This window comes from Asterias amurensis, chromosome 14 (assembly GCF_032118995.1).
Source record: "Asterias amurensis chromosome 14, ASM3211899v1".
Lineage (NCBI taxonomy): Eukaryota > Metazoa > Echinodermata > Asteroidea > Forcipulatida > Asteriidae > Asterias > Asterias amurensis.
Window position 1 is genome coordinate 18,820,059 of NC_092661.1, and position 26,700 is coordinate 18,846,758.

General features: G+C 37.2%; 2 protein-coding genes across 2 annotated transcripts in view; both read left to right on the top strand.

The window, feature by feature from the left end:
• The first annotated feature begins 122 nt into the window (after nt 1–122).
• LOC139947179 (sulfotransferase 1C2-like) lies at nt 123–5,827 on the top strand. The gene is made up of 8 exons (XM_071945044.1): nt 123–178; nt 472–648; nt 1,264–1,479; nt 1,854–2,071; nt 2,316–2,439; nt 3,169–3,266; nt 3,937–4,126; nt 4,356–5,827. The coding sequence occupies exons 3-8, from the start codon at nt 1,299–1,301 to the stop codon at nt 4,463–4,465; spliced, it is 921 nt and encodes a 306-aa protein (XP_071801145.1). The 5' UTR covers nt 123–178; nt 472–648; nt 1,264–1,298; the 3' UTR covers nt 4,466–5,827.
• A 6,661-nt stretch (nt 5,828–12,488) lies between these two features.
• The window catches only part of LOC139946981 (inhibitor of Bruton tyrosine kinase-like), a 28,985-nt gene continuing 14,773 nt past the window's right edge, over nt 12,489–26,700 (top strand). The window contains exons 1-15 of the mRNA XM_071944780.1: nt 12,489–12,627; nt 14,583–15,265; nt 15,446–15,667; nt 16,103–16,299; nt 16,871–17,073; nt 17,638–17,809; nt 18,367–18,490; nt 19,215–19,398; nt 19,872–20,082; nt 20,762–20,867; nt 21,207–21,709; nt 22,400–22,604; nt 23,118–23,316; nt 24,129–24,307; nt 24,900–25,498. Of these exons, the coding sequence (XP_071800881.1) occupies nt 14,939–15,265; nt 15,446–15,667; nt 16,103–16,299; nt 16,871–17,073; nt 17,638–17,809; nt 18,367–18,490; nt 19,215–19,398; nt 19,872–20,082; nt 20,762–20,867; nt 21,207–21,709; nt 22,400–22,604; nt 23,118–23,316; nt 24,129–24,307; nt 24,900–25,498 (3,431 nt within the window). The 5' untranslated portion in view covers nt 12,489–12,627; nt 14,583–14,938. The remainder of the gene's footprint in view (nt 12,628–14,582; nt 15,266–15,445; nt 15,668–16,102; nt 16,300–16,870; nt 17,074–17,637; nt 17,810–18,366; nt 18,491–19,214; nt 19,399–19,871; nt 20,083–20,761; nt 20,868–21,206; nt 21,710–22,399; nt 22,605–23,117; nt 23,317–24,128; nt 24,308–24,899; nt 25,499–26,700) is intronic.

The following is a 26,700-nucleotide window of genomic DNA, read 5'->3' on the forward strand; positions in this document are numbered from 1 at the left end:
CTTGCCTGCGAGGGTTCTTCGTAGCTGAAGTTCCGGGATGGGTATAAACAACTTCTGATATTAAGTAGACTTCAGAATTATCAACAACTTCTAATATTAAGTAGACTTCAGAATTAAACTAACTTGTCTTGTGTGACATTTTAAAAGAAGACGATATGAACGCCACTCACCAACAAGGGTAATGACAAACTATTTTAATTATTCGACGTTTGTCACAATTTTGTTTTAATTGTTTAGTTCAATAAGGCAAAGTGCGACATTTCCCGGAACCGTCGACATTAATGCAGTATAATTTTGTTGATTTTTGTTGTTTGCTTGTATTATGTAATACAATATAACTGCACATGGCTATTGTCTGCTGTGATGCAATTCGGAATTCCCTCTTCAGATCGCTATGCGCAAAATCGCTGAATGAAATTAACTCGTGACCGAGCAGCTTCCCAAGGCCATCAGGCAATATTGTTCTTTCAGATGTTGCTTTATTGAGTTGGGCCATATTTATGTTGATATCATCAGCTTATCATATTATAACATGAATAATGTGGCATGCATTGGCGGGGATCGGGGTGATCGACTAAGCCTAGGACTCAAACCCAGTGCATGGGAACCTGCAACGAGACGGTGTGTTTCTCCTTTGAACAGCTTGAGGTAAGATTCTGGGAAGAGATCAGCGTTTTCGATTACGTTTCATTACTTTTACAATAACCGCAATCTTTCGCTAAAATAATTTTTTTTTTTTCATTATCAATATCACATCTACTTTTAACGCAGGCACGTTTCAATCTATAACCCTGGTTGCAAAAAAAGTTCTTTCCGTATGCGCAACTTTTACTTCATGATTTGTTTTTAGTTTTCTCCCGTGTCTTCAATTTTCGGCGACGTGAAAACGTTTTCAAATACGCTCGTTCTGTATCTGATTGCTGGGTCTTCGACCTGGCTGGGGGCCAGAAAATACTGTTTAGCGAATTTGCAAAGAAGAAAAAAGTGGGACACCATTTGCAACAATGTAAACTTTAAGAATTCCGGCTGGTCACTGGTGACCGGTTTCTGGCAACATGTTTTGGTGCTTAGCAAGTTGTTATGCTTACAGGCTTTTTGAAATTGAACCAAAATTGTTTAATGCCTAAATGAAATTCTGCGAATTTCTCTAGCACAACTATTTGTTTGTGTTTTGCTTTTTGGAGTGTTGGGGTGTTTTTTATACACCATTGTCTCCGATATTATTTATGATTAGTATTAATGATTAGTATTCCTCACTTACAGTCTCAGATTCCAGGTAAACGTTGGTGGGTTACGACATGGCAAACACCAAGGATGATGTTGATGTTAATAATAACATAGACTTGCAGGAAGCATTGGGGTGCAAACGAATAGGAGGCATCTTGTATGCTGAATTTGTGACAGAGCGATCACTGAATGCTGTTAAAAACTATGACGTACGTCACGATGACGTATGGATTTGTGCATATCCAAAGGCAGGTATGTAAATTTTGCTTTCGGGTTTATTCGGCGTGTTGCTTGGGAATTGCCCTTTTTTGTCGTACAACGTTTTGGGGTTTTAAAAAAGCACAGTGCACAGCATAATACTGCTTGCAAACCTGAAACAAAGCAGAGGTAAAAAAAAATGGTGTATGACTGGGACAATAAAATCTTAACATGCATTTGTCACAGGACAGTTGACACGATTTGTCATTAGTCTATAATGGATTACTATAGTCAAGTGCTTATTTATCTTTAAAGTTAACCAATTTTAACTTGAGATGCCGGGATGCAGTTTCCATTAATTGCTCCACTCCAGCCAGGAGTACAAACTGATTTACAATGGCACGCTTTTTAATGTGCTTTCTTATCAGGAAACAACTGGCTGTGTGAAATTGTTAAACTAATACATGCTGATGGTTACAAGGACAAAATAGATCGCAGTAGATTGACCACTCCAATAACTTATGACAGATACCTCGACAGAGAGCCCCAGTATGAAGAGGCGATGCGATGGGAGTCACCTAGAGTGTTTTATTCGCATCTGTATGAACCCTTGCTACCAACACAGCTTCGTCAAGGCAAAGGAAAAGTATGTCTGCTGTGCTTATTTTTAAGGAATTACCAATCAATCAACATAATGTCTGGTTTAACCAAACAGGTGGAGAGCTATTTCGATCTGATGTTCAGTTACATTAAATCATTGTTACAAACATTTTTTCAGATTCGAAGAAAAAAAGAAGAAAAAAAAGTTGAAATTTTAACAATTGTGAGTGATATTATTTAGTCATGCAGCTCTGGTACTTAAAATCTTGTTTTCCTCTTTCTGTGACTAGATCATATTTCTAATCAGAAACCCCAAGGATAGCGCAGTCTCCTTTTATCACTTCCTAAAGCCAAGGAAGTATCCTAATTTCTGTACTTGGGATGAGTTCGTCAAGCTGTATGGCACTGAAAACAGTAAGTTAGGTCGGATTTGATTTCGGTAAGGTGACCAGTTAAGGTAACGAAACTGAGTGTTTAAAACTTGTTTCAGAATACAGACTTGACAAATTATTTCGATAATTATGTTTTAGCCTAAATTCGTTTATGATAAACCGAAGTGTTTTTGAAAGATCTTAATAATTGTATTTTCAATACGTTTTCCTTCCCATAATCGAGAGGGTATACACATAGTTGCTATGTCAGATTTTTGGCCGATTTGACCCCAAAATTTTGATTTAAAATTCAATAGGTATTTTGATGGGGGTCGAGAAAGTTACAAGCTTTCATTTTGAGCCATTGCTCGAAAAGGTCCGCCAATTATTAGTAGCAGTGAAATAAAGTGCTCAAAACTAGTTTTTGTCGGGATCCCGACAATATACCACGTGACCAATTTTTATGTGTTTTATAAGAACTTTTAAAATTTTTGCCATGGTTCCTGACCATTAAAAGTAAAAGTTAAACTTTTTTCGTTAGAGCGGGTGATACTCTTTGAAATACCATTCACTCAAAAAAATACATAGCATCTTTAAAGTCCCATCAAACATTATGAATTTATCACAATAATCATTTATTTTTATTTGAGAATAATATGCAGCCAAGCAAAAATTGATGAATGCTCTGTATTTTTGTTATGCATGACGTGACATCTCTGAAGATAAGAAAATATTGTTGCTACGATAACTCTTGTTTTTGTTTTGCACACAGTGAGATGGGGTTCCTGGTTCGATCATACCATCAGTTTCGCTAACACAATGTCAGATTATAAGAATCTTCTGTTGCTGAAGTACGAGGATATGAAGTCCGTATGTATTTTAATATTAATTAATGTTATTATAAATATATTTTTATATTAATACATTTTTTTTAGTGTGTATGTAGTTGCTGGACACCTCTGGAAAAACAGTGTTTTACTGAGAGGTTTCCCCAGGGTAAAAAATAAATAAATAAATAAATGTTTTATAAAGAGTAGCCTATATACACTGTAAACAATTCCGGGTCAGATAACAATAGGATTTTAAATCCTTATAAGGGATTGACCCGTTTCGCGGCAGGTGACCTGGAAAGTGGCTTTAAGTCGAATTCTGATTCACTTTGACCTATATACTGGTCATATTGACCCAGACAAGGGTCAGGTCCCAATGAGCCCGAATCCAGGTCACTTCTGACCCGGGAGTGTATACAGATTTATAAAGACACGATATTATTAGTGTACATTACACTCGACATTGGCTGCGACCAATCTCACGCTTGTGTTGCTAATCAAAGGGCCTTTATTATTTTGTGGAAGAAACAAATCAGATATACTCATACAAATGAACATTTTACGAAGGAACTGGTCAACGCTGTTTAAATTTAAAAGCCCAATGTTTCAACAACCGCAATGCTGTTTGTTCATGAGTCTCAACAAGTTCAAATCGAAACGTTTACAGGTATTTAATTCCTCAAATTAATTATTTTACTCACCTCTATCAGGATACACGTGGTGCTGTCTTGAAGATTGCGGGATTTCTTAAAATTTCTCTCAGTGACGAAGCCCTGGATAGGATTGTATCAAACGCCAGTGTCACAACAATGAAGACAACTTTTTTCGTTAACGGCGAGGGAACCTTTGGGGAAAAAACAACGCATGGAAAAATCGGTATCCCCCACATAATAAGGAAAGGTATATTAATTGAACTTATTAATGCGCTCTCTCCAGGACCAGCCTGTTCGAGAGCGCATAACAATTTAACACAATTCCAGTAAAAAAATTAAATTGTGCAAATTTATTAATCCAAACGAAAAACAATCAAATGCGGTATATCAAGGGAGTCGATGTCCTTGCATTGTTATAAGATCTGCTCGTTACTTTTCCATACGATAGTTCAGCATTGTGTCTTGTCATTCTTTAGGAACTGTTGGCGACTGGAAAAACATGTTTACAACCGCTCAAAGTGAGGCATTTGATGAGATGTTCAAGCAAAGAATGGCCGGAACTAGTCTCCGTCTGCAATTTGAGTGAGCAGTCCTCATGCAGCTTTAGACTCCAGTCCCAGAACTTTTAGTTTATACTTTTAATTTCAATTAATGGATAATTATCACCATGAACAAGTTAATATTCATATTTAAAGACATGTAGACATTATACGACAGATTTGAGGGTAAATTCTTTCAGTGATTTTTGAAATGGGGTCCAATTTTATTGAATCTTGTGGGTTTTGTTTATACTTCGTTGTATGTGTTCAAAATCATTGCCTTACGTCTGATGACAAGATCAAAATTACAAGTCGTTTGAAATGACAATAAAAAGTTAACATCGTCATAAAATAATCGTTAAAAAGCTACTCTTATTACTTTACTAAGCCTACCAGCACCGTACTCATGTACGAACTGTTTACGTAATTGATTTCGTCGGATATACTTTCAACTAGGTTAACATGGGGAAACAGTTAACTTTGGTAATCGAACCGTGGCATGCAGAATATTGACGTATAACAACGACCGTGACCATGCAACGACGGACGATTAAGTTCACTATCTTTGATCCTCTAACTTAATGCTCCTTTATATATCATGGCAACTACGATGACTTAATTAAGTGAAACGCAAAGTCAGTGACGTCAGCAAGAGCGACGGATTTGTAGTTTGCAATCTCATTGCAAGTGTGACAAACGGGGACTTTAGTGACGGCACCTGAGCCGAATCCACTGACGCGTTTTGATTATTGCAAACGCGCGCGCCGACACCGATCGCTGAATCGACTTCACTCAAACTTTTGGGACGGATCTACTCATTTTGTGTTTCACCATAATAAATAGGAAATTAACGTGGGCCGTAGGAGAATAATTCAAAAGAGGGTGCTATCAGAAGTAGTTTGCACACATTTTGCCGTATGGGGACAGAATATCTTGCCGCACACCTGGTAAGCCTACTAAACATTCACAATTTACTAGCAGATGAATTGTTCAAATTTAAGATCAGCTTATTTATTGTGTAGGTCATAATGATTATTGTCTTGGTAGCGATGGTCTTTTTTATTGAAATAAAAAACTATTTTGAAGGCAGATTATCAACAAACTTTAAGACTTATTTGAATAAAACAAAATCTCCTCCAAAATAGTAAAAAGGGAGAAACCAATTCAGTTAGACCTTTTTCGCCCTCCCCACCTTTCTGCTCTGGCTCGTAATTAAACTGAGAATTATTTTAAAATACTATGGGGGAAAAAAACCTAATAGTTACAGCTGAACCACAGGAGGGCGACATTTCCGCAGTTCTCCACTGACCTTATCGCAAATAATAATGCGCAAGCGCAGACTGTTGAATGAGGTGCATTGTGGGATAGATATGAATCAAATTTTGCTACCAGCTAGACCACAATGCGTCTAATTTCAAGCTTTACGTATGGCGTGTCAAACGTTGCATTATTCGATAATGTACAATATATGTGCGATGTTTCTCATATACATGCGATAATTGTCACATATGTGCGATATTCATTTGATGTATGCAATAAATGTAATATATATGCAATAAATGTAATATATATGCAATAAGATGTAATATCGTAGGAGGTCCTGTTTTCGAGGTGTCCCTAATATCGTGGCAAATCTTTTACCTCTCTGTGCGCGATGTAAACAATCCCTAGATAAAAATTGTGTGGTTTTATTGGCCAAGCAAAGAGTCTCCTCTTCTTTGACCAAAACTTAGAAACACGTAATGCTCCACTGGTCATTTGCACTTGTAAATGCAAAAAAGTTGGTATTTTAGGCATTTCTACAAGGTACAAAAATATGTCATAATGTTGAGGCCATAAAAAAATATTTGCCCACCGAAAAAGTTTCATCAAACGCTATTTCAATTCACAATTCATGATGATCAAAATCATGTGACTGAATGTTTTGCTGAGCATTCTTAAAGAAAAATACAGAGGCTTAAAGAAGCCATGTGCCTTATATCATTTTCTAATATTTTTTGAGATTTTTATTTTGTAACCCTCATATCAATACTATTATTTATATTAAAATTTAAACATCAGCTTATTGATTCAATTATCACTGTTTATTCATACGCTTTATTATAAATATTAAGAAAAAAAGTAGAAAAAAAATAAATAGAAATCAGATTTTGAAGCCAGTAATTATTCACACTTTTTATTTTTGTTTTATTTTTTTAAATTTTTTGCAAGTTACCATGGTAATTTTAAAAATTTAATACAAAAATATTTTGAATAAAATGAAGGCAACTGCTGGCTATACAGTCATACACAGAGTCTCAAAGAACACTTGTAGTCACTGCAGATGTTTCTTCCATGTATGGCTTCACCGGGAAACCATACTTTCTTGTTTGCCGTGAAAATAGGAAAAACTCAAAACAAATGGGGCCAGTTGAAGTCATCCAAGATTGGTGTGTGGTGTGAACATTTCAATGTCCATCAAGTTTTAATATATGTTTGCATACTTCGTATTAACAAATGAAGATAATTAGGGCATCGGTTGATATATTGCATCATTATTTTTTTCCCAATTCAAAGAAAAAGGCATAATAGCGTGATAACTGGTAAGCAGAGGATATATGTGCGATAAATTGTAATATATGTGCGATAAATTGTAATATATGTGCGATAAATTGTAATATATGTGCGATAAATTGTAATATATTATGTGCGATAAATTGTTATATATGTGCAATAATTTGCAATATATGTGCGATAATTTGCAATATATATGCGATAATTTTTAATATATGTTTGATAATTTTGTAGTATATTATATGCGATCATTTGTATGCGATGTTTTGTGACGGTATACATATGCGATAATTTAATATACATGTGCGATGGTCGTTCTTATATATGTGCGAAAGCGGAATTGTGGGATATAGTATGGCTTCCTGTCCACTTGATCCCCGTATCCGTAATGTTTTAGATCGGGCCAGACTATACTCTGGACGGTATAGTATGGTTCCTATGGTTCAATGAGATTGGCGTAGGGTTTATAGTGATGGTCAGGGTACGAGACTCGAGCAGCATATTTCCGAAATAGCAAGCCAGCCGCGTATTCGGATAATAGAACACATACAGTACAGGGAGGTGACAAAATGTTGCATTTTGCTCAAATCTGAAGGTGAAGATCTGTTTTACTCGAACGAATTCTGCAATATTAGCATAATTTAGATATGTTAATTGATAATATGTCAATTTCATAGCTTCACATGGTTAAAAAAATAATTTATAAAAAGTGAAAAACATTAACAAAACGTCAAAAAATGACCCGCAAACAAAAAGGCAAAAAATGTTATTTTGTATTTTTTGCATTTTTTAATATGTCAAAAAATCATCACTGTGAAATACAAAACCATAACTTGAAAAGAATTTATACCCTTCGTTAAAACAAAACATTTAATTTGTAATCCAGAACTTTCAAGACTAATATAGTGGGCGTATCAAATTTTGGAGCTGGGTAAATTTGGTTCACTATCTAGTGGTTGATTAACCACAGTTATTCTGACGCCATTGTCAATGTACATTCCGCCCAATTACATAGACGGTGGACTTAAACACAATTTGAAAAGAATTTGAACCCTTCGTTAACACAAAAAGTTGCTTTCTTGTTCCAGAATCTTGAAGGAAGATAGACTGGACGTATCAAATTTTGAGCTGGCTAAATTGGTCAACTATTATTGATTCTGCAATAAAAAGAAAATGTTTGTCTTATCAATTACTAAATAAATTGTTTTATTGTTCGTAAGCATATACTCTTATGTTTGAAAGAAAAACACTTCTATTTCCAGGTGACTTTAAATTGTAGAACAGTTAAAGTTAGTAAATTACCGAGCTATATCTGAAACACTCATGATTGATTATTTTTAATTGTTGTCAATAAAATTTAAAAGTTCTTGTGCTATAAAAATTCAACTGTGTCTTGTTTGCAAAATCATTTTCAAATTTTTGGAATCTTAGTCACCACATTTATAGTTATGTCAGCCGCGAGCAAAAGGTGGTGACACCCTTCGATAAGACAAACATTTTCTTTAAACATTTTCTTTTTATTGCAGAATCAATAATAGTTGACCAATTTAGCCAGCTCAAAATTTGATACGTCCAGTCTATCTTCCTTAAAAAATGCAAAAAATACAAAATAAAATTTTTTGCCTTTTTGTTTGCGGGTCATTTTTTGACGTTTTGTTAATGTTTTTCACTTTTTATAAATTATTTTTTAATCATGTGAAGCTATGAAATTGACATATTATCAATTAAAAATTCTAAATTATGCTAATATTGCAGAATTCGTTCGAGTAAAACAGATCTTCACCTTCAGATTTGAGCAAAGTGCAACATTTTGTCACCTCCCTGTACTGTATGTGTTCTATTATCCGAATACGCGGCTGGCTGGCTATTTCGGAAATACGCTGCTCGAGTCTCGTACCCTGACCATCACTATAAACCCTACGCCAATCTCATTGAACCATAGGAACCATACTATACCGTCCAGAGTATAGTCTGGCCCGATCTAAAACATTACGGATACGGGGATCAAGTGGACAGGAAGCCATACTATATCCCACAATTCCGTTTTCGCACATATATAAGAACGAACATCGCACATGTATATTAAATTATCGCATATGTATACCGTCACAAAACATCGCATACAAATGATCGCATATAATATACTACAAAATTATCAAACATATTATATTAAAAATTATCGCATATATATTGCAATTTATCGCACATATATTACAATTTATCGCACATATATTACAATTTATCGCACATACAATTTATCGCACATATATTACAATTTATCGCACATATATTACAATTTATTGCATATATATTACATTTATTGCATATATATTACATTTATTGCATATATATTACATTTATTGCATACATCAAATGAATATCGCACATATGTGACAATTATCGCATATATATGAGAAACATCGCACATATATTGTACATTATCGAATAATGCAACGTTTGACACGCCATATTTACGCGCGCGCCCCAGTATTTGCGAAAAGGTCTATGGCCGTGTTCGAAACGACGACTTCGGCTACAGCTACGTCTAGATCAGCGCGTCTTCCAGTGTTGAAGAATAGGCAGACGCGCGCGATCTAGCCGTAGCTGTAGCCGAAGTCGCCGTTTCGGACACGGCCAACAAAAAGTAGTCAATCAGATGCCCAATTAATTGCTGATACAATTCAGACACAGGGGTCACGGGTGAGAGTCATTTCAGATAAAAAACAAACAGTCTGAAACAAGGTTCCAATTTTAAATAATAATTTATTTTTAATAATAATTGATTTTTAATTTTACATAAAAAATCTCAAATCTCAAAATCTCTTAGGTGGTTTTTGAAATGATGTAATTTCAACCAAGGCCTGATATTCTTAATTAATATTGTTATCTATCTGTTTGTTGTTAATGATTTTAAGCGTTTTTGTCTGTACTGTTTGAATCATGGCCAGTTTTAAGTTCCCCAGTGTGGGATAATAAAGTTCTTATCTTATCTTATCTCATTATGGAGTTTAATTTTACCCACGGGTACCAGGGAGCAGGAATAAACTGCTGAAAAAAAATAAATTAGAATGTATGAATTACACTCTAAGTAGTTAACAGCTACTGTCTCTGCAATCCTTCAGCTTGTTTTACATTTTAGGCTAACATGAGTAATCCTGGCCAATGTATTCCAGAACAACTGAGTGAGATGAAACAACAGAATCATAAAAACTCGGTACTCTCACTAGCTGTCGTGTCACCGACGCGCGCTGTTGGTAAAACAGTTGAAAACTTTGCGCTATTTACAATATGGTATTTTTCTTTGAAATTCTTATATTGTATTGCATGACACACCACTAGCACTAAATACTTGACATGGTACGTGAGTGCAGTTATTAATTGCAAAATAATTGTAAGAGGCTTATTGGTAAAAACAGAAAGACGTCCGTCCATAAAGTCGGGTCCCTTCATCATGTTCTGCATGCAACTTGTATAAGTCAGTATTTAACGTTCTATCTAGGGCGGCTACATTCTAAATTACAAGGATTTAAATTTAAATCCACAGGATTAAATTTTAAATCTTTGAAGGATTGTCGTTAGGGACCAATCAGCGTGGATTTAAAATTAATCTTTCAAAAGATTAAAACACTTAAGTCTGTGGAGGATTAATTAAATCAATCCCAGTGGGTTTATTTGTCCAAATCTTTACAGATTTAACTTTCACCCGTTGAATGATTTAAACCTAGATGCTAGCAATCTTTTCGGATTCATTTCTAATCTTCCTTGGGATTAAAACATTAAACACGATTTCTGAACCAGCAGGAAAAACAAAACAAAGTAAAAACAACAGTTTTAAAATATTTGCCTTCAAAATTTTATTTTCAAATATACAAGTTAAATAATACACATAGTTTCGACAATAAACCTCGACATACATTTGACCTATGTTGTCCATAAACATGAAAAGTTCTATTTTGTAGCTACATGTTTATCACTCAAGGTTTAAATCTGCAATTTCATTCAAATATTCTAAGAAGATTCGAGTGGTTGTTAACCAGTTGTTTACAGCCTCTGGGCACATTTGAGAGATTTATTTTAAAACAAAACAGTTTGTTTGTTTCCTAGATAGGGTGAACATGGACAGTCTAGTTACGACACTAGCTTGATTTCAAATAACTTGTTTAAAAAAAAAGATATTGCCACAAGCAATTTGTTAAATGCTTTTGAATTAACTGATGCACTACCTTTCTCCTACAAATTATTTATTTTAAGCAAAACTTTTTTTCTGTATCCAAGGGAATGCCACTTCCAATAGGATTGTGAATTATGTTTGATATCAGTTGACTAACGGTCTGTATTTTCATCAGGCTTAATCATGCTGAGAATAAAGTTTCCTGGCGTTGGTTATGCTCAAACATTTTTAAAATGATTGATTTTTTGGTACTAATCACTAGTGCATTATTATACCAACATTCAAATGAGTCAAAGAAACATCATCCAACCTCGAAAGTTCAAAACAAAAATACTATCTGCTAGATTGAGTTTCATTCTGCTTTAGTCACTAGATGGATCACGTGAGGTGGTTACTATTTGGGATTCTATGGTGTGCAAATGTGGGGAAAATTTTAAAATATTTTAAGTGAAAATGACAACAATCTTTTGTTGTTGATTTACTGCATTACTGTAACAAATTCCGATAAGCGTAATAAATAATAAGTCTACATTAAAGAGAAAATGTCACAGATTGGTTTCTTATCTCCTGAAACCAAACATTACTGGTCTGAAATGGGGGAAAAAAGATTGTTATGAAGTGTGAGTGCATCAAGGGGGTGGGGTGTTTTACTTTCATGCCTTATGATATCTCTGGATTCTAATATAGTAGCCATAATGTCTTAAGACAAAAATGTAATTAAATTTGTTAAGTAGTAATTGAATAATATTTTGGATTTATTTTGCACGCCATACTAGCTTCTGAATATTCAATAAAACACCAACCAATGAAAGGTGTGAAAACATAGGACGTTGCTCCAACGTCTGCATGCATTAGCACTTTTAATGGCGGACTGTCTCTTCATGGTAAAACCAAAACTTTAAAAAATTTCAACACACCATGAAGTGAAATGGTTATTAATAAAAAAAATGGATAGATGATTTGAAAAAATATTTAGTTTTTGATTGTGAACAATTTTCCTGTTATCCTACTGAAAACACATGACACCAGAAAATGTCTTCCCGGCAGTCTTCACAAGCATTCTCTCTAGCTAGCAGCTCTGACCCAACTGAGCAGACCTTTGAGGTGCAATTTTTTCTCCATGAGCAGACGATAGTCTTAGAAGGTGACAAATAATTGAATGGATGAGCAGACGATAATGTGAAAAAGTGACAAACTGAGCACGCGCCGAACAATAGTGAACAGCTTATTTTGATACCGCCCTCTATTGATTGCGTGTGGGGGATCGTCTGCAAAAGAAACAGTGCCTGTCCTCTTCTATGCTTCTTGCCCTCTGCGGATAGACAGGGACCAGTCTAAACAACTTGTGGCACTGTTGTAGCTTGGACCTTGGAGTTTCTCGAGATGTGTCAAAATTGCAACATTGTTGATGCTGGTTTCTCTTCATGCCATTGTTTTGTTTCTAGTTTGAATATGAACAGTACAGCCAACATGGAATAACACAGGGTGAGACAAGTATTTTGAAAAAGAGTATTTAATTGAATATGGTGTGACAAAAAAGTCCTCTCCTGCTGATCATTTTTGATGATGACATTATTACGTACATTATTTTGGGGTGGGGGCGGGGGTCCTCTTGTTCCTAGCCCACCTTGTTGAGCTGTAATGGCTCCGCTTTTAACATCGGTCTCATCACTGTCATCATTACAGCTAGTTGCGATAACGTAACCCTCCTGCCGACAGGAAGCCGGAGGGTTACGAGTCACTTCAATCAATTCATCAGGGCGAAATGGTCAAACACGTACAATTTCGACAACTAGTCAGCAGATTTGCTCCATTTTTACCACTTTTGAAAATCATGACGCAAATTCTAGAAACACGAACTTGATCCTCAATGTCTAATGAATCCTACAATATCACTCAAAACACCATTGAGGAATTAATTTGAAGAAAAGGCAAAAAAAAATTACCAGATTTCCGAGCGAAAGACCCAGGTTGAAAATTCGAACCTGAGGGGGGCGGAGCTTCGACCGTGTGTGCACGTCACCGGGGGTCAACGACTCAGCACTGCGTGTGGTGCAGTGTGTATCCCGGTAACTGTGTAGCCGTAGTCTTGATCCAAGACCATTGATGTTGCGCGGTCACACACAACCAACGTTCCGATTTATGCACGGCGAAAACTGTACACGCTTGTTATAATCGAACGTTAGCAGGCGCTCTGTTTCTCTGATTTCCGCATCTCACCGCGTGTACAAGACTACGGCTGCACATTTTCAGGGATACAGAATGCACCCCACACACGCTGCGAGTCCGTGACGTGCACAAACAGCCGAAGCTCCGCCCCCCTCAGGTTCGAATTTTCAACCTGGGTCTTTCGCTCGGGAATCTGGTAAGTTTTTGTGCCTTTTCTTCAAATTATTTCTCCAATGGTGTTTTGAGTGATATTGTAGGATTCATTAGACATTGAGGATCAAGTTCGTGCTTCTAGAATTTCTGTCATGATTTTCAAAAGTGGTAAAAATGGAGCGAATCTGCTGACTAGCTGTCAAAATTGTACGTGTTTGACCATTTCGCCCTGAATCGATTGAAGTGACTTAGTAACCCCTGTTATGTGTTATAGTAATTCCACAGATGTAAGGAATAAAATGAGGTATGTTGGAGTAGTATAGGACTTTTTTAAATGGGAGAAATTTGCAATCAAACTACCTCGCATTTTGCGGCTTTGAAAACTTAGCGTTTAAGACATGTATCGAAGGTGGGCTGTAATGGTGACAGTGATGAGACCGATGTTAAAAGCGGAGCCATTACAGCTCAACAAGGTGGGCTATCTTGTTTCATGCAGCGACCCGTTTCCATGGTTTAACTTAAACCATGGACTGGAGATAGAACATACCTCCATGGTTTAACTAGACCTGAGACGACTTGCATGCATATCGATAGCAAAGAAAGTGATCTGGTAACAAACAAAATATCTGAACTTTTGCAAATACCATGTTTCATGTTTTAAAAACAGATTTGACATCGAAAGTACATAATTATTTCTTCAATGTCTGGCGTCAGGGTTTAACTTTAAGGACAAGATTCTAAATATAAAATTTAAAGGTGCTAAAACATTCAGTATCTTTGGCCTTTGCAACCAAAGGGCACCCTCAACAATATTTTAGTTAAACCCAAAGTAAAAACTTAAATTAATTACAGACATGATTGCACAAGTATAAAACTTTGGGTGAATGCCAAAAAGTTCAAATTTTGTTAGTTATGCTTTAACTAAAATTTAGTTTCTATGCTTTTTGACTTGATGACTGAAAAGAGTTTCCCCATCATAATTAATTAATTAAATAGCACATTGTTCATAGGAATTTGTTTTGCTTCAATGTCTTTTTCTCAATTGTTTTAAAAGTTTTTATATATAAAAATAGGGTTGTAATATTAAAATAATATATTTTCCTTTTTAAAAATTGCAGGTTACATCCTTTTGCAACTATGGAGGCCCAGTAGCCTTTGGTAGCATTGTTAGGCTACACTTGGCTTGGTTGGCTTGGGATTCAAGTGGGATTCAAGTGGAAGTTAACAACCAGGCTCAGATCAACTCTCTTCATCACTGGTTGCTTAAAGTTTGCTGACACTGCTTCTCTAGGAACCCAAGATGCAAATACATCAACAGGTTCCTTCATCTCAAGAATCCAGCTACACATTTTTCCTGTTGTTAAATCCAACAATTTAATAACAGCGCATCAAAAACCTGTAAATTGATTTTCATCTTACAGTTTATGTAGTTATTGAAGGTTTAAAAGGATTTAAAAAAAAAAAATCAAAAGTCATGACGAATACTAAGTTGGACAGCGACTGCACGCCACGCTGTCGCTCTACAAAGTGCGCTGCTAACTTGATCTCTGTAATAACACGAGGGACAACTCATCAGATCAAGTGTTACTTCAACACCTGCCAGAATGCCTCGCATGTGTCTGACAGGTTTGGCCGCAACGCCTTGCACATGGCAGCATCTTGCGGCAAGTTTGAGATTGTGGATTGGTTGTTGTTGGAGAAGCATGCAAGTCTTAGTGCCGAGGATCTGGAGTCAGGTTGGACGGCACTGCATCGCAGTATCTTCCATGGGCAGGTCATAGCTGCAGTTTACCTCATTCATGTAAGTACCAAACAAAAAGGGTAGATTCCGCTAATCCTGTTCATACTGGCATACTATACCCACATATCTGGAACTATGGAACAACATAATGTGATTTAAGTATCAAAAGCTAAAGCGCAAGGTTTTCCCTGTGTTGTTTTCATCTTGGTAAGAGAATGTGTCATTGTTCGTTTTTTGTAGCATGGAGCCAGCTTGGAGAAACACGACAATGAGAACCTGACAGCTCTAGAACTTGCCATGAAGGATCACCCTAAGTATGCACAGTATGATCTGCATGGCCCTAGCCAGGTGTATACATGGGGAAGCAATGCTAACTTCACCTTGGGTCATGGTAGAGGACAGAGTAGAAGCCAGCCAGATATTGTGGACCAGCTAAAGAAAGATGAGCAGAGCATCAAACAGGTGAGGGTTTTGTTCTCCCATCAAATCCACCTGTTTTCTACCATATGAAGACTCGCATAGCAAAGTACAAATAATCTAACTCATATTTGTTATGTGTCATGTAGAGCTAGTAAGTGAACTGGGCCTAAATACTGGGCCCAGTTTCAGAGAGCTGCTTAAACACAAAAAAGGTGCTTAACAATTTTCTGCTAAGCAAACCTGAGCAGGATACCAGTCAAAAATGGTACATTTGAAACGGTATTTTGGCTGGTAACCTTACTCTGGTAAGCATAATTTTGTCGTGCTTAGCAAATATTTTTGCATAAGTATCTTTATGAAATTTTGCCCTCCTTTCCCTAGTATCATGGTCGAACAGGAAGAGGAAAAAATTCTCACAAATTTACATTTCAATTGAATTCCACCAAACATTACACACTTCCACTGTTTGTCTTGTAGGCAGTGATGTGTAAATTCCACACAGTGTTTCTGAGCCAGTGTGGTAGGGTCTATACCTGTGGACTTGGACAAGGAGGACGTCTTGGTCATAACAATGAGGAGGTTTGTCTGAAACCACACCCTGTGAATGCTATGGAGAAGAAGGTGTGTGAAACTGTAGCTGCAGCAAGAGACCACACTATGTTCCTGTTGGATGAGTAAGCAGCAACAATAATAATAATAAAAAAATTATAATAACCAGTTTTTATATAGCGCTTTTCACTTCGAAGGGCGTCTCATTATGACCCCTGGTCACTGGGCAAGTTCATTCATTTCTTAAACCATCTCAGCTCCCTTGGGGATAAAGAGCCTGCTCAACAAATATGCGCTACTAAGCTAAATTAATCACAAGAACCATTTCGGCCCTCACAGGTACCCATTTACCCCTGGGCGGAGAGAAGCAATTATAGTTAAGTGTCTTTCTTAGGGACACAAATGTCACGACTAGGACTCAAACCCACACTCTGCTGAACAGAAACACCAGAGCTTTAGTTTGGTCCATTTGGCCACGACACTGTCTTTTATTTCCTTGTGATCCTTAAACTATTATATCCATCAATGGAAGGTTAACATTTCCTTTACAAAATTTCCTGTCAAATATGCTTTAAAATGGAGGTTGGCCCACATCAATTTTTTTAAAATATTACTATCAATTGGAACCAGCAATAGTCTTCAAAATTGTTACATTCTTGATGTGGTCTTTATTATTTTGAATATTCTCTTTCCTAGTGGTACAGTTTACTCCTGTGGTCAGAATAGCCACCATCAGCTTGGCCATTCCTCACTGGGTGTTAAGGCTCTCACACCGAAACTCATCTCTAGTAAACAGCTCAAGAATAAGAGCATTGTAGGTGTGGCTGCAGGGCGTTTCCATTCAGTCATGTACACAAAGGATGCTCTGTTCACCTTTGGATTGAATGCTGGACAACTTGGTGAGAAAAAAAATTTACTTTCAGTGTTTTGGTTTCATGTAAATTTCATGTTTTGGTTTCATGTAAATTTTATTAAGCTAACTGCAATTATGTTATATAGTTTTACTTTGTATACATGGCCATCAAACCAATCTATCCTCACCAATCAAACCTGGACCCTATGTTATGGCTTTGCTTCTGTAAGTGAAAAATCTATGCTTAAATGGTTGGTATGCTTAGCATAAGTGTGTTTCAAAGGTTACACAGGACTGTATGTTTATATTTCATTCTTCAAGTCCTAAGCATTCTTGGCTTAAAGAACTAGCTTACAAATCAGTGCTAACCTTGCATAAGCAGAGAAAAGTGCCAAATCTGCAGTAAGCAGAGCCATAACATTGCTATCTGGTGTTCTATTGACCTGTTGCACCCAAGCAGCTGCTGTCTGCTGTCTCGCCATTTTGCTGCAGGGCCTAAAATGTGCACTAAACTGCATAGCCCATAAGGACATAGACTGCCTGCGTAATAATCCTTTGATCAACAAATACTTGCGTCTTAGTCCCTGACTCTCTTTCATTCCACATACAGGACATGTCAAAGGTGAGAAGTACATTGTCTCCCCACGTCATGTAACCACCCTGCATCATGACAAAGTGCATCTGATTCATGTTACAACAAGTGATGCTGCAACAGTGTGTGCAACATTAGCAGGAGACATCTATGTACTGAATGAGTACCAATGTCGTAAAGTTGCATCCAAGTAAGATATTTCCTATTCCATCTTGATGAGTATAACCCATTGATACTGGTAACTTGTATTGTACCACCCATGGTATAAGGCCTCGAAATATCCTACACAGCACCCACAGCAATTGCCTTGGTGCCCTGTGCTTTTGCTGTGTTGCCCTGTGTTGAAGGTTCGATTACAAATTTACACTTTCCTTATAGAAGTGCCCCTTGTCAGAGGGAACTTGCTGTGCCCCTCAAGAGCAAAGTTCAATGCCTGATAGGTTCCATGTTTGTCAAGACAAAGAGTTGAACAAAAGAGGGTTCAGGACTGGAGGCCATTACACACTTGCATGTGTCTGGGCCATGCACAACTCTCAACCATTGAGAGATAGGTCTTCCTTTGACCTTCGTCAGGGCACTGATGCACAACTCTCAACCATTGAGAGATAGGTCTTCCTTTGACCTTCGTCAGGGCACTGTTTGAGCTTGTGATTTAATTGTAAGAACCATTTAAGTGTTTTGTGTGTGGTTTTTGTTTTTGTTTTAGTAGTCAATTTTAAGGATTGCATTTGTATTTTTGATTTGCAGACAGCTGAATTTGCTGAAGGTTGTTGCCTGTGGAGGATCATTGGATTCTGATCTTGGTGAAGGGTCAATAGAGAAACATGGAGGGACTGAGCTGATCTTATTAGTCCTCAATCAAAGTGGATTGGTAAGAACATTATTTTTATTTTATTTTATTTTATTTTATACAACATCCAACAGCGCAAGCGCCAATGACAGGATTGATAAAAATATTAATATTATACATTATAAAAACATTATAAAAACATTATTAAACATTAAGTTTCTGAAGAATGATTGAAGTCATCAAAATTATGGCTTAAAAAAACAAGCAACAGCCACAGCCACTTATTCTGACTTGACCATTGAATCCAGAGACTGGAAAGCCTCTGAGTGATTTGCCTGTTTTGGTGGATTTTTTTGGCAGAACTCCTGGAAAGTACTGAGTATACAATTAGGTTCAAAAACAATTCTATAATTCTATGGTTTATGGTAAATCTCTCTTACTTTTCTAAGCAAGGTACATTGAATGCAAATGCAATGTTATAATCTTGAAACTCAATCTTTTCCGGGCTGAAGACCTTGACTTGGTGAAGTCTAAAATGTTGCTAATCGTCGGCTCAGTGCTATAAGGTTGTTAATTTCAATTTCAAATCTGTAGACCTAATAATCAAAAGGTCAATTAGTGAAAAATGTACAGTTTGAAAGAAAAAAAATCAAAATCCAGAAGTACATATTTTTCTTTGAAACTGAATTTTTGTTCTTCCAAAATATATTTTGGAGACAACTGGTAATCACTAAACTGCAAGCCCATTTTATTAAGTCCACACAATATAATAGCTCTTCATTCACATTTGATCCTCCCATGGTAGGTGCACAGTTGGCGATCCAGTAGCCGTACCCTCAAGCGTTGTATGTGGAACCGTAAACGTCAAGTCTACATGTCTGACATCGCACTGAGTAGTCAAGGAGTCCTCTTCTGCACAGAGGATGGGGAAGCTTTCTCTGGGAGGTTCCTCTTAAAAAAGAAACTAACATCTCCAAGCAATACCAAAGGTAAATTTTGCTTTAGCGAAAACTTGTGATGTTTCACCTTTTGTTGTGAATTGAGTGGATTTATTGCCATTAACAGGTTTGTTAACTTTAAGATGTTGGAGGAAAACCCCAATAGGGAAAAAGTGCATGCAATCAGGTAGGGACTGATTCTACTTGCAAGGCTTTGGTCTGAAGTGGGATTGGAACCTGGGTCCACAGTGGTGAAAGGCTAGGAAAGAAACCACTGAGCCAACCTGATATTAATAATAGTATTAATAGTAATAACATGCATTTAAATAGCGCTTAATACGACTTGAAAATTATGAAGGCAATATAGTCAACATTTACAGATACTCTGTTTGGTTAACTAGATCACAGGGCTAACAATTATCAACCATTCTGTTGAATACAGAAATTCTCCTAGGGGAAGTGTATATATTAAACGGTCCAATCGATCCATTAATTATTTGTTTTGTACACAAATTATGTTACAGATACAACTCAGCATGCCATCACCCCCCAGCACCCTGCCTCTCCCCCACCCATGGGGGAGACAATATCACCTTTTAAAGATTGGTCTGGAAATCCTGAAGAGACGGAGCGTGTTAGTCTAAATAGACTCCCTGTAGTACACAGAGCTACTCGGGTAGCATGTGAACCTAATGGCTTGAACTTTGCTGTCATCCAAGCGGACCCTAAAGCCAGGTAAGGTTTTCAAGAATATTCTGGAGAGTTTGGAGACCATCTTGAAGTTTCAACCACGTTTTCTTTTAAGTCAAAGCCACTGTTAGATATTGCGAGATGATTGGATGGTATTCTTGCCGTATTGGATGGTATTCTTGCCGTTACTCATTTATCCCCTTTTAGCATTTTTTTCTTTTGTTTACTCTTACAAGGATGTACAGATTTATAATTCATCAACTAATTTGAAGAATTTGTTGGTATTCGGAAACCAAAACAACGTTGAAGAAGTCCCTTGGCATTAAGGGTACACATCGCACCAAACTCTTGATAACATCCAGTGAGTTGAGCAACAATCTCAAGCATGCTCTAACCAAGTATGGCGCAGCTGTGCATTAAAATAAAAGTGTACATTTTTGCACTGTGTAGGTATATTCACCATCATATGGCAGGCTGGCATATAGTGATATACAGTTCTTTCATTAATCTGTGTTTTTCTTTTTTTTTTTATTACTGTTCACTGTCCATATACTTGTACTTAAATGAAACAGAAACAAATGTAATCAAAATGTTATCAAATTGAATTTAATTTCACTCAAAAACACAGTGGATTGTATTGATTGTATTGATTGTATTGATTGTATTGACTGTATTGATTGTATTGATTGTATTGATTGTATTGACTGTATTGATTGTGTTATAGTTTAACTGAGGTACCCACGGTAGGGCCATCCATGATAGTCAAGCATATGTCCCAGCTATTGGCAGAGGGAGATCCAACTGACCCTATACATGATGTCATCATTAAGGTTAGTAGAAAAACCCTGATGGAGACTGAACAGGTTTTAATTTTGTTAATATCATAAACGCGGTGAAACTGTAGGTAAAATGGGTGGATGTTTGATCAGGTAGGAACCTTTATTTACACTTATTTTTCCTATTTTGTAAAATGTTAAAAGTATTTGTATTAAGAAAAATAGAAGTTCTTCCTGCCCCTGACTAAGACTGGCTTTTAGCTTTGTAGATGGGCAACTTGCATAACAGGAAAAGGTGTTTAAAGGAAAAAAACAAGCTAATAGAACTTAATTAGTTTATTTCGAATTAATCATAGTCTTCAACAGGTATTTCTTATGTCCGTGGTATCACAGGTTGGTCACAAGACGATAGCAGCTCACAAATATATCCTAGCACTACGCAGTGATTACTTTCGCCGCCTCTTCCTTCAAACTCCGCCCTCTAACACCACACCAAGCAACACCATGGCAGTCCTCCCTGATGAAGTACACAACGTCTCAGACAAAACTGACTTCCAGACGCTGACTCATCTTCTCCAATACATCTACACAGATACATGCGATGTTTTCAGCCCAGGATATCCACATAACACACCAGGGGTGTCACTAACTTCCTCAGGTTTCAATGTCAGTGATGACTTTGGGAACTTGACTCTGAATGACCACAACAGGAACAGATCTGCATTTGGAGTTTACAGAGAAGAAAGGGAGAAAGGCGGCAGGAAGGATGGACGGAAGGATGGGGGGAAGAAAACAAAGAAAGGAGGGAAGAAGTCTGATGAGATTGATGCCATGGTTCCAGTGAGGAATTTGATTGAAGTAGCTAAGAAGTTTGGAGTTGGATCGCTTGTGAAAAGGTAGTAGAAATAATTTCTTCATTAGGTATCATTACTTATGAAGTCGTAGTGGATTTTCCCCTGTGGAACTTGGAAAGCACTTTTTGACAACTTAATGCCAACGTTTAAAACATGTAAAATGTTCAAGGACACATACACTGATGCCTGATAAAGATGTATTAAAGTGTCCTTTTGTGTGAGGCAGTTAGCTTGTTAACATGACTGGATTGTTCTGTGTAAAACAAATTCACCAGGGCCCAATTTCATGGCTCTGCTTACAGTAAGCACAGAATTGGCATTAACAGAAGCAGGGAATTCTGTGCTTACGCCATGCGTATTTCACAGGTTAGCGGGGAATTTCCGCTTCTGCGCGTGCGTACTACACGTTAATAGGCATTCTACACTTACAAGGCTAGCACAGAAATTTGGCGCTTGCACAAAAGCGCAGAATGGTGATGATCGTAAGCTCATAATTTGGCGGTAAGCAGAACCATGAACTTAGGCCTGTTAGGGAACAAGTATATCCTCTCAGAAGTAGTGAGTACCATACATACACACATAGTGTCACTTCATTGCCGTGACACAAACATGAACTCAAGACTGAAGAATAGACAAAATTGAACTGGTTTTAAAACCTACAAATTCATGAACAATTTAGATTCAAGTTTCAAAATATTTTATTTGAACATTTGCATGTAACATTCTATGAAGGTTGGATCAAGTCAAATACAGAGATGGTCGCCTGCAGAATTTCCGACCAAGCTCAAAGAGGCTTGGTTTCAACCGACGGCAACTCTCCCAGTTGGTTGATGTGGTGCTCTCTTCTGAAGAAGGAATCCTATTCCCATGTCATAAGTGTATACTGGTTGCCAGACTTGAGTATTTCCAGGGCATGTTAGGATCAGGCTGGATTGAGGTGAGAGATTAAGGACGTGTCCGAAACGGCAACCTCGGCTACAGCTAGGGCTAGATCAGCGCGTTCTGCCAGTGTTGAAGAATAGGCAGGCGCGCATGATCTAGCCGTAGCTTTAGCTGAAACTGCCCTTTCGGCCTTAGTCTGGGACTCTGTGAATTGACAGATAATGCTGTGGGTCCAATTTCATAATGAGGAACAACTTTTTTGCTAAGCACAGTTTGTTCTCTCACAGAACTCGGGAAAGATACATGCTGCTAACACATAGGATTTGAACTGCCTCTAGCCACAGTGCAGAAATTATTGCATGTATCAGAGAGTGTATAAGATAGTGTGATAATGGCTTCAGGCAAAATTTCATAAAGCTGTTAAACAGGTAAACTTGCTTAACAACTTAATTGCTTACCTAAGAAAGACGAGTTACCAGGCACAGGTAGTGTCCATCTAGGGCTCTGTGGGTGTATTTAGGCAAAACTATAAATATATGAAAATAAAGTTACAATATTTTGTCTATAGGCCTCATCAAGTGACCCATTAAAGATGCCCATACCTTCAGCCATCCTGTCTATTATACTGGAGTATATCTACACTAATGATGCACCGATGGTTAGATCATGCACTGATATAGAGTTACTGTGTAACACATTGACATTGTCCGATCAGCTGCTCATTGGTCGACTCAAGGAGATATGCGAGGTGGCTCTTGTTGATCTAAGTAAGTACAATATTAGACTGGTCCCTTGTCTAAGACAGCCACTTGTCTTACAGACCAAATGATATCAATGGATAAACATGCAGCACCGTAAACTTTCCATATTTGTGTTTTGATTGTTCCGAGGTAGGTGGTGATGTTGTCTGCATTTTCGGTAGTCTGCATACAAAGTGCATAATGTTTTTTCTATTTGTACATTTACAGGCAGGTAATATTGTTTTATATGTATACATGTGCGTGTGAATTGACTGCGATTCTCCATGTGAAATGGATGTGAGGTCAAAGGTACATTCGGCAGAATCCTGGCAAGCACTCTAGATGGGTATCTGCCGTTAATCACAAGACTTTAAGTGTGACATTAAATGTTGAGGCTAGTACAACATTGTTTATAGACCTCATGCACATGACATCATTTGAGTAGGGAACCCTCGATTGCTGGACCCAATTTCGTGGCTCTGCTTACCGTAAGCACAGAATCGGCGCTTACGGAAGCAGGGAATTCTGTGCTTACGGCAAGCATATTTTACGGGATAGCGGCAAATTTTGGCTTCTGCACGTGCGTACTCAACGTTACTAGGCATTCTACGCTGAATTCGGCACTTGCACGTAAGTGGGGAATCGTGATCATAAGTGCAGAATTCGGCAGTAAGGAGAGCCATGAAATGGAGCCATGGTCAAAAGAAAGTAGCTCATTGGAAAATCATGCTGTGCGTAGCTGTGTGTTTCTTCACTGTTGTAACTCTAAAGTGTCCAAATCAGACGATAGGTTTCACAACTATTCCTAAAGTCAGAGTATATTTTTAACTATTGAACAGTTTCCCTGAGGAATGTGGCTGAGCTTCTTGAGTTTGCATCTCTCCATCGAGCTGAGCAACTCAAAAAGACTTGTCATCAGTATATTGGTCTGAACTTACCATGTTTACTGGAAGCGAGGGCGCTGGAGGTACTGAGCAATGATGTACTGCTGGAACTTACAAAGAGTTATAAAGAAATGGTGAGTGGCAACCAAGAATATGTATATTTCCATTTTAGCAGTGAGTGAAGGAGTTCTCCATCATTATAACAAAGTTGTCCTAATGTTTTGAACCCAGCAGTGCCTACAGCAGTGTCTTTAGTGTCCGTCTCCAATGTCTCAATAGCTTTTAAGAAAGACTCTGCTAGAAAGACTCTTCAAGCGTGCATACATCTAAACATTTTGGGCATTTGTATCACAGGTCCTTTTTTAGTCATCAACCAGTTTGCAACATCTCAATTTATTTTCATCTTAATTTTTCTTCTTATTCAATATGCATTAAGCCACAAACTATTTCTCATTTTTTTACTGAAGGAAAAAATAGAAAGTAGGTTAATTCTCAAGTTGTTTTCCCCCAAAGTTAAGACAAGCATCAGTTGTTCTGTAATTCCCAAATCATCTAATTAGAATAGTTGTTTGAATTTTAGGTTAACTAAAATTGCTTAATACATTTTTATTGTTTTGGCATGTAGGTTCCATGTTCTCTTGACAACTCCGAGTTGCCGAGACATTGTTGGTCGACTCTTATAATATCAATTGATTTTAAGAAACTATCGATCTGATTGTATTCCAGATTCCATCCATGCCTTATCGTATTATCACTCCATACCAAGACGCACCAGACATCACTTACATACAAGAGGAACCATCCATAAACAACAACAGCTCCACTAATGTCAAAGGTCAAGAGGTAAGTGATATGATCACTTTCGACCAAGGGAACTTTGACGAGATCATCAGCAAGGCGAAAGCGAGGAGGAAAATCGGACGAAGAACGAGCACTGGCAAGAGGAAGAGTTTATCCTTCAGCGATTCCAAAGATAACTTGGATGTTGCGGCACTACCTGATGTTATTCCCAGAACTGTTGCCATGGAAACAGACGACTTCCTGAAAGAGATGGACCTTAGTGAAGATGGCGCCAGCCTCTTGAAACCCAACTCAATACCTTCATCAGACTCATTCCAAGACGGTGTCTCCAAAACAGAACAGAAAGAAACTCAGAAATCCAGCATGGATACAATACAACCGAGCACTCCTGAACTACAGACAGGAGTTACACAGAGCCCGGAGGGGCAGTGGGTGAGGAAGGAAAGGTCAGAGGTCATAACTGTCAAGCGAACAACAAGCTTTTCAATGGACTTTGATGAGAACCAGCAGAAGGGATGGCAGAGGTATGAGATACATTTTCAGTTCTAAATATTCAATAATAATAGTAATAATAAAACAGCATTTGTAGGATAGTGCATGCTGTATCACAGATCCCTTGATTCATTTTTCAATTTAAAAGGCTGTGTTTTATTATTATTAATTGGTTTATTGATAAAAACATAAAATTGCAGCCAAAAATGGCTGAATTACATGACGTTGACAATGTTTACAAAGATACACTATAGACAAAAACAGGTCAGTTATTAAAAAGATTAAAAATGTAAAACACTAAAATTTACTTCAGAAAAAAAAATACTTGACATATTTCAAAACCTTTTCAGAAAAGTGACAAGCTGAGAAACATATAATCAGTACACTAGAAAATAAAATAAAATAAATAAAAATAAACAGAACAGTTATGAGCTAGAACACAAATGGGTACTTTCTATACGGACGATTTTGAAAACAAAGAAAAATACAAGCTTAAAAATACTATTTGTTATGTAAACAGACCCGATGAATCCAGGATACCCAGTACCAAAATGAGATTTGACAGTAAAAAAGTTTAGTCCCATTCTAGTTATTGCAGTGATCATAAATTTACCAATGGGAGTCAATACAATAAAAAGGTCTCCAGCTGCAGAAATAAAACATTACTTAAAGCTTTCATGGTGATGAGTTACAAGTATTAATGAATAAAACACATACAGTGTGTGGGTCAAGTGACTTTAGCCTTGGCTATGACTGTGGGCCGCTGAGGCAATGTTAAAGCCATTGGACCCTTTCGGTTAACAGTATTGTCCAAGGCCCACACTTCGTGTATCACAACTTCTATATCAAATAACAAACCTGTGAAAATTTGGGCTTAATCGGTCATCGGAGTCGGGAGAAAATAACGGGAAAACCCACCCTTGTATCCGCGCGTTTCGCCGTGTCATGACATGTGTTTAAAATAAATCCGTAATTCTCGTTAACGAGAATTGATATTGTTTTACTGTTTTCTCAAAAAGTAAAGCATTTCATGGAATAATATTTCAAGAGAAGTCTTTCACCACTACCTTCTGTAAACCCTGTAAGTTATTTGTAAATCTGTGAGTTTTTTGTTTTTTTTCTGTACCGAAAGGGTCCAATGGCTTTAAAGAATAAGCATTTTCAGCCATCTTATTATTATTGGTTTATTTAAAACATCCAAACGTGGCAGCCAGAGGCTGAATTGCGTTTAAAA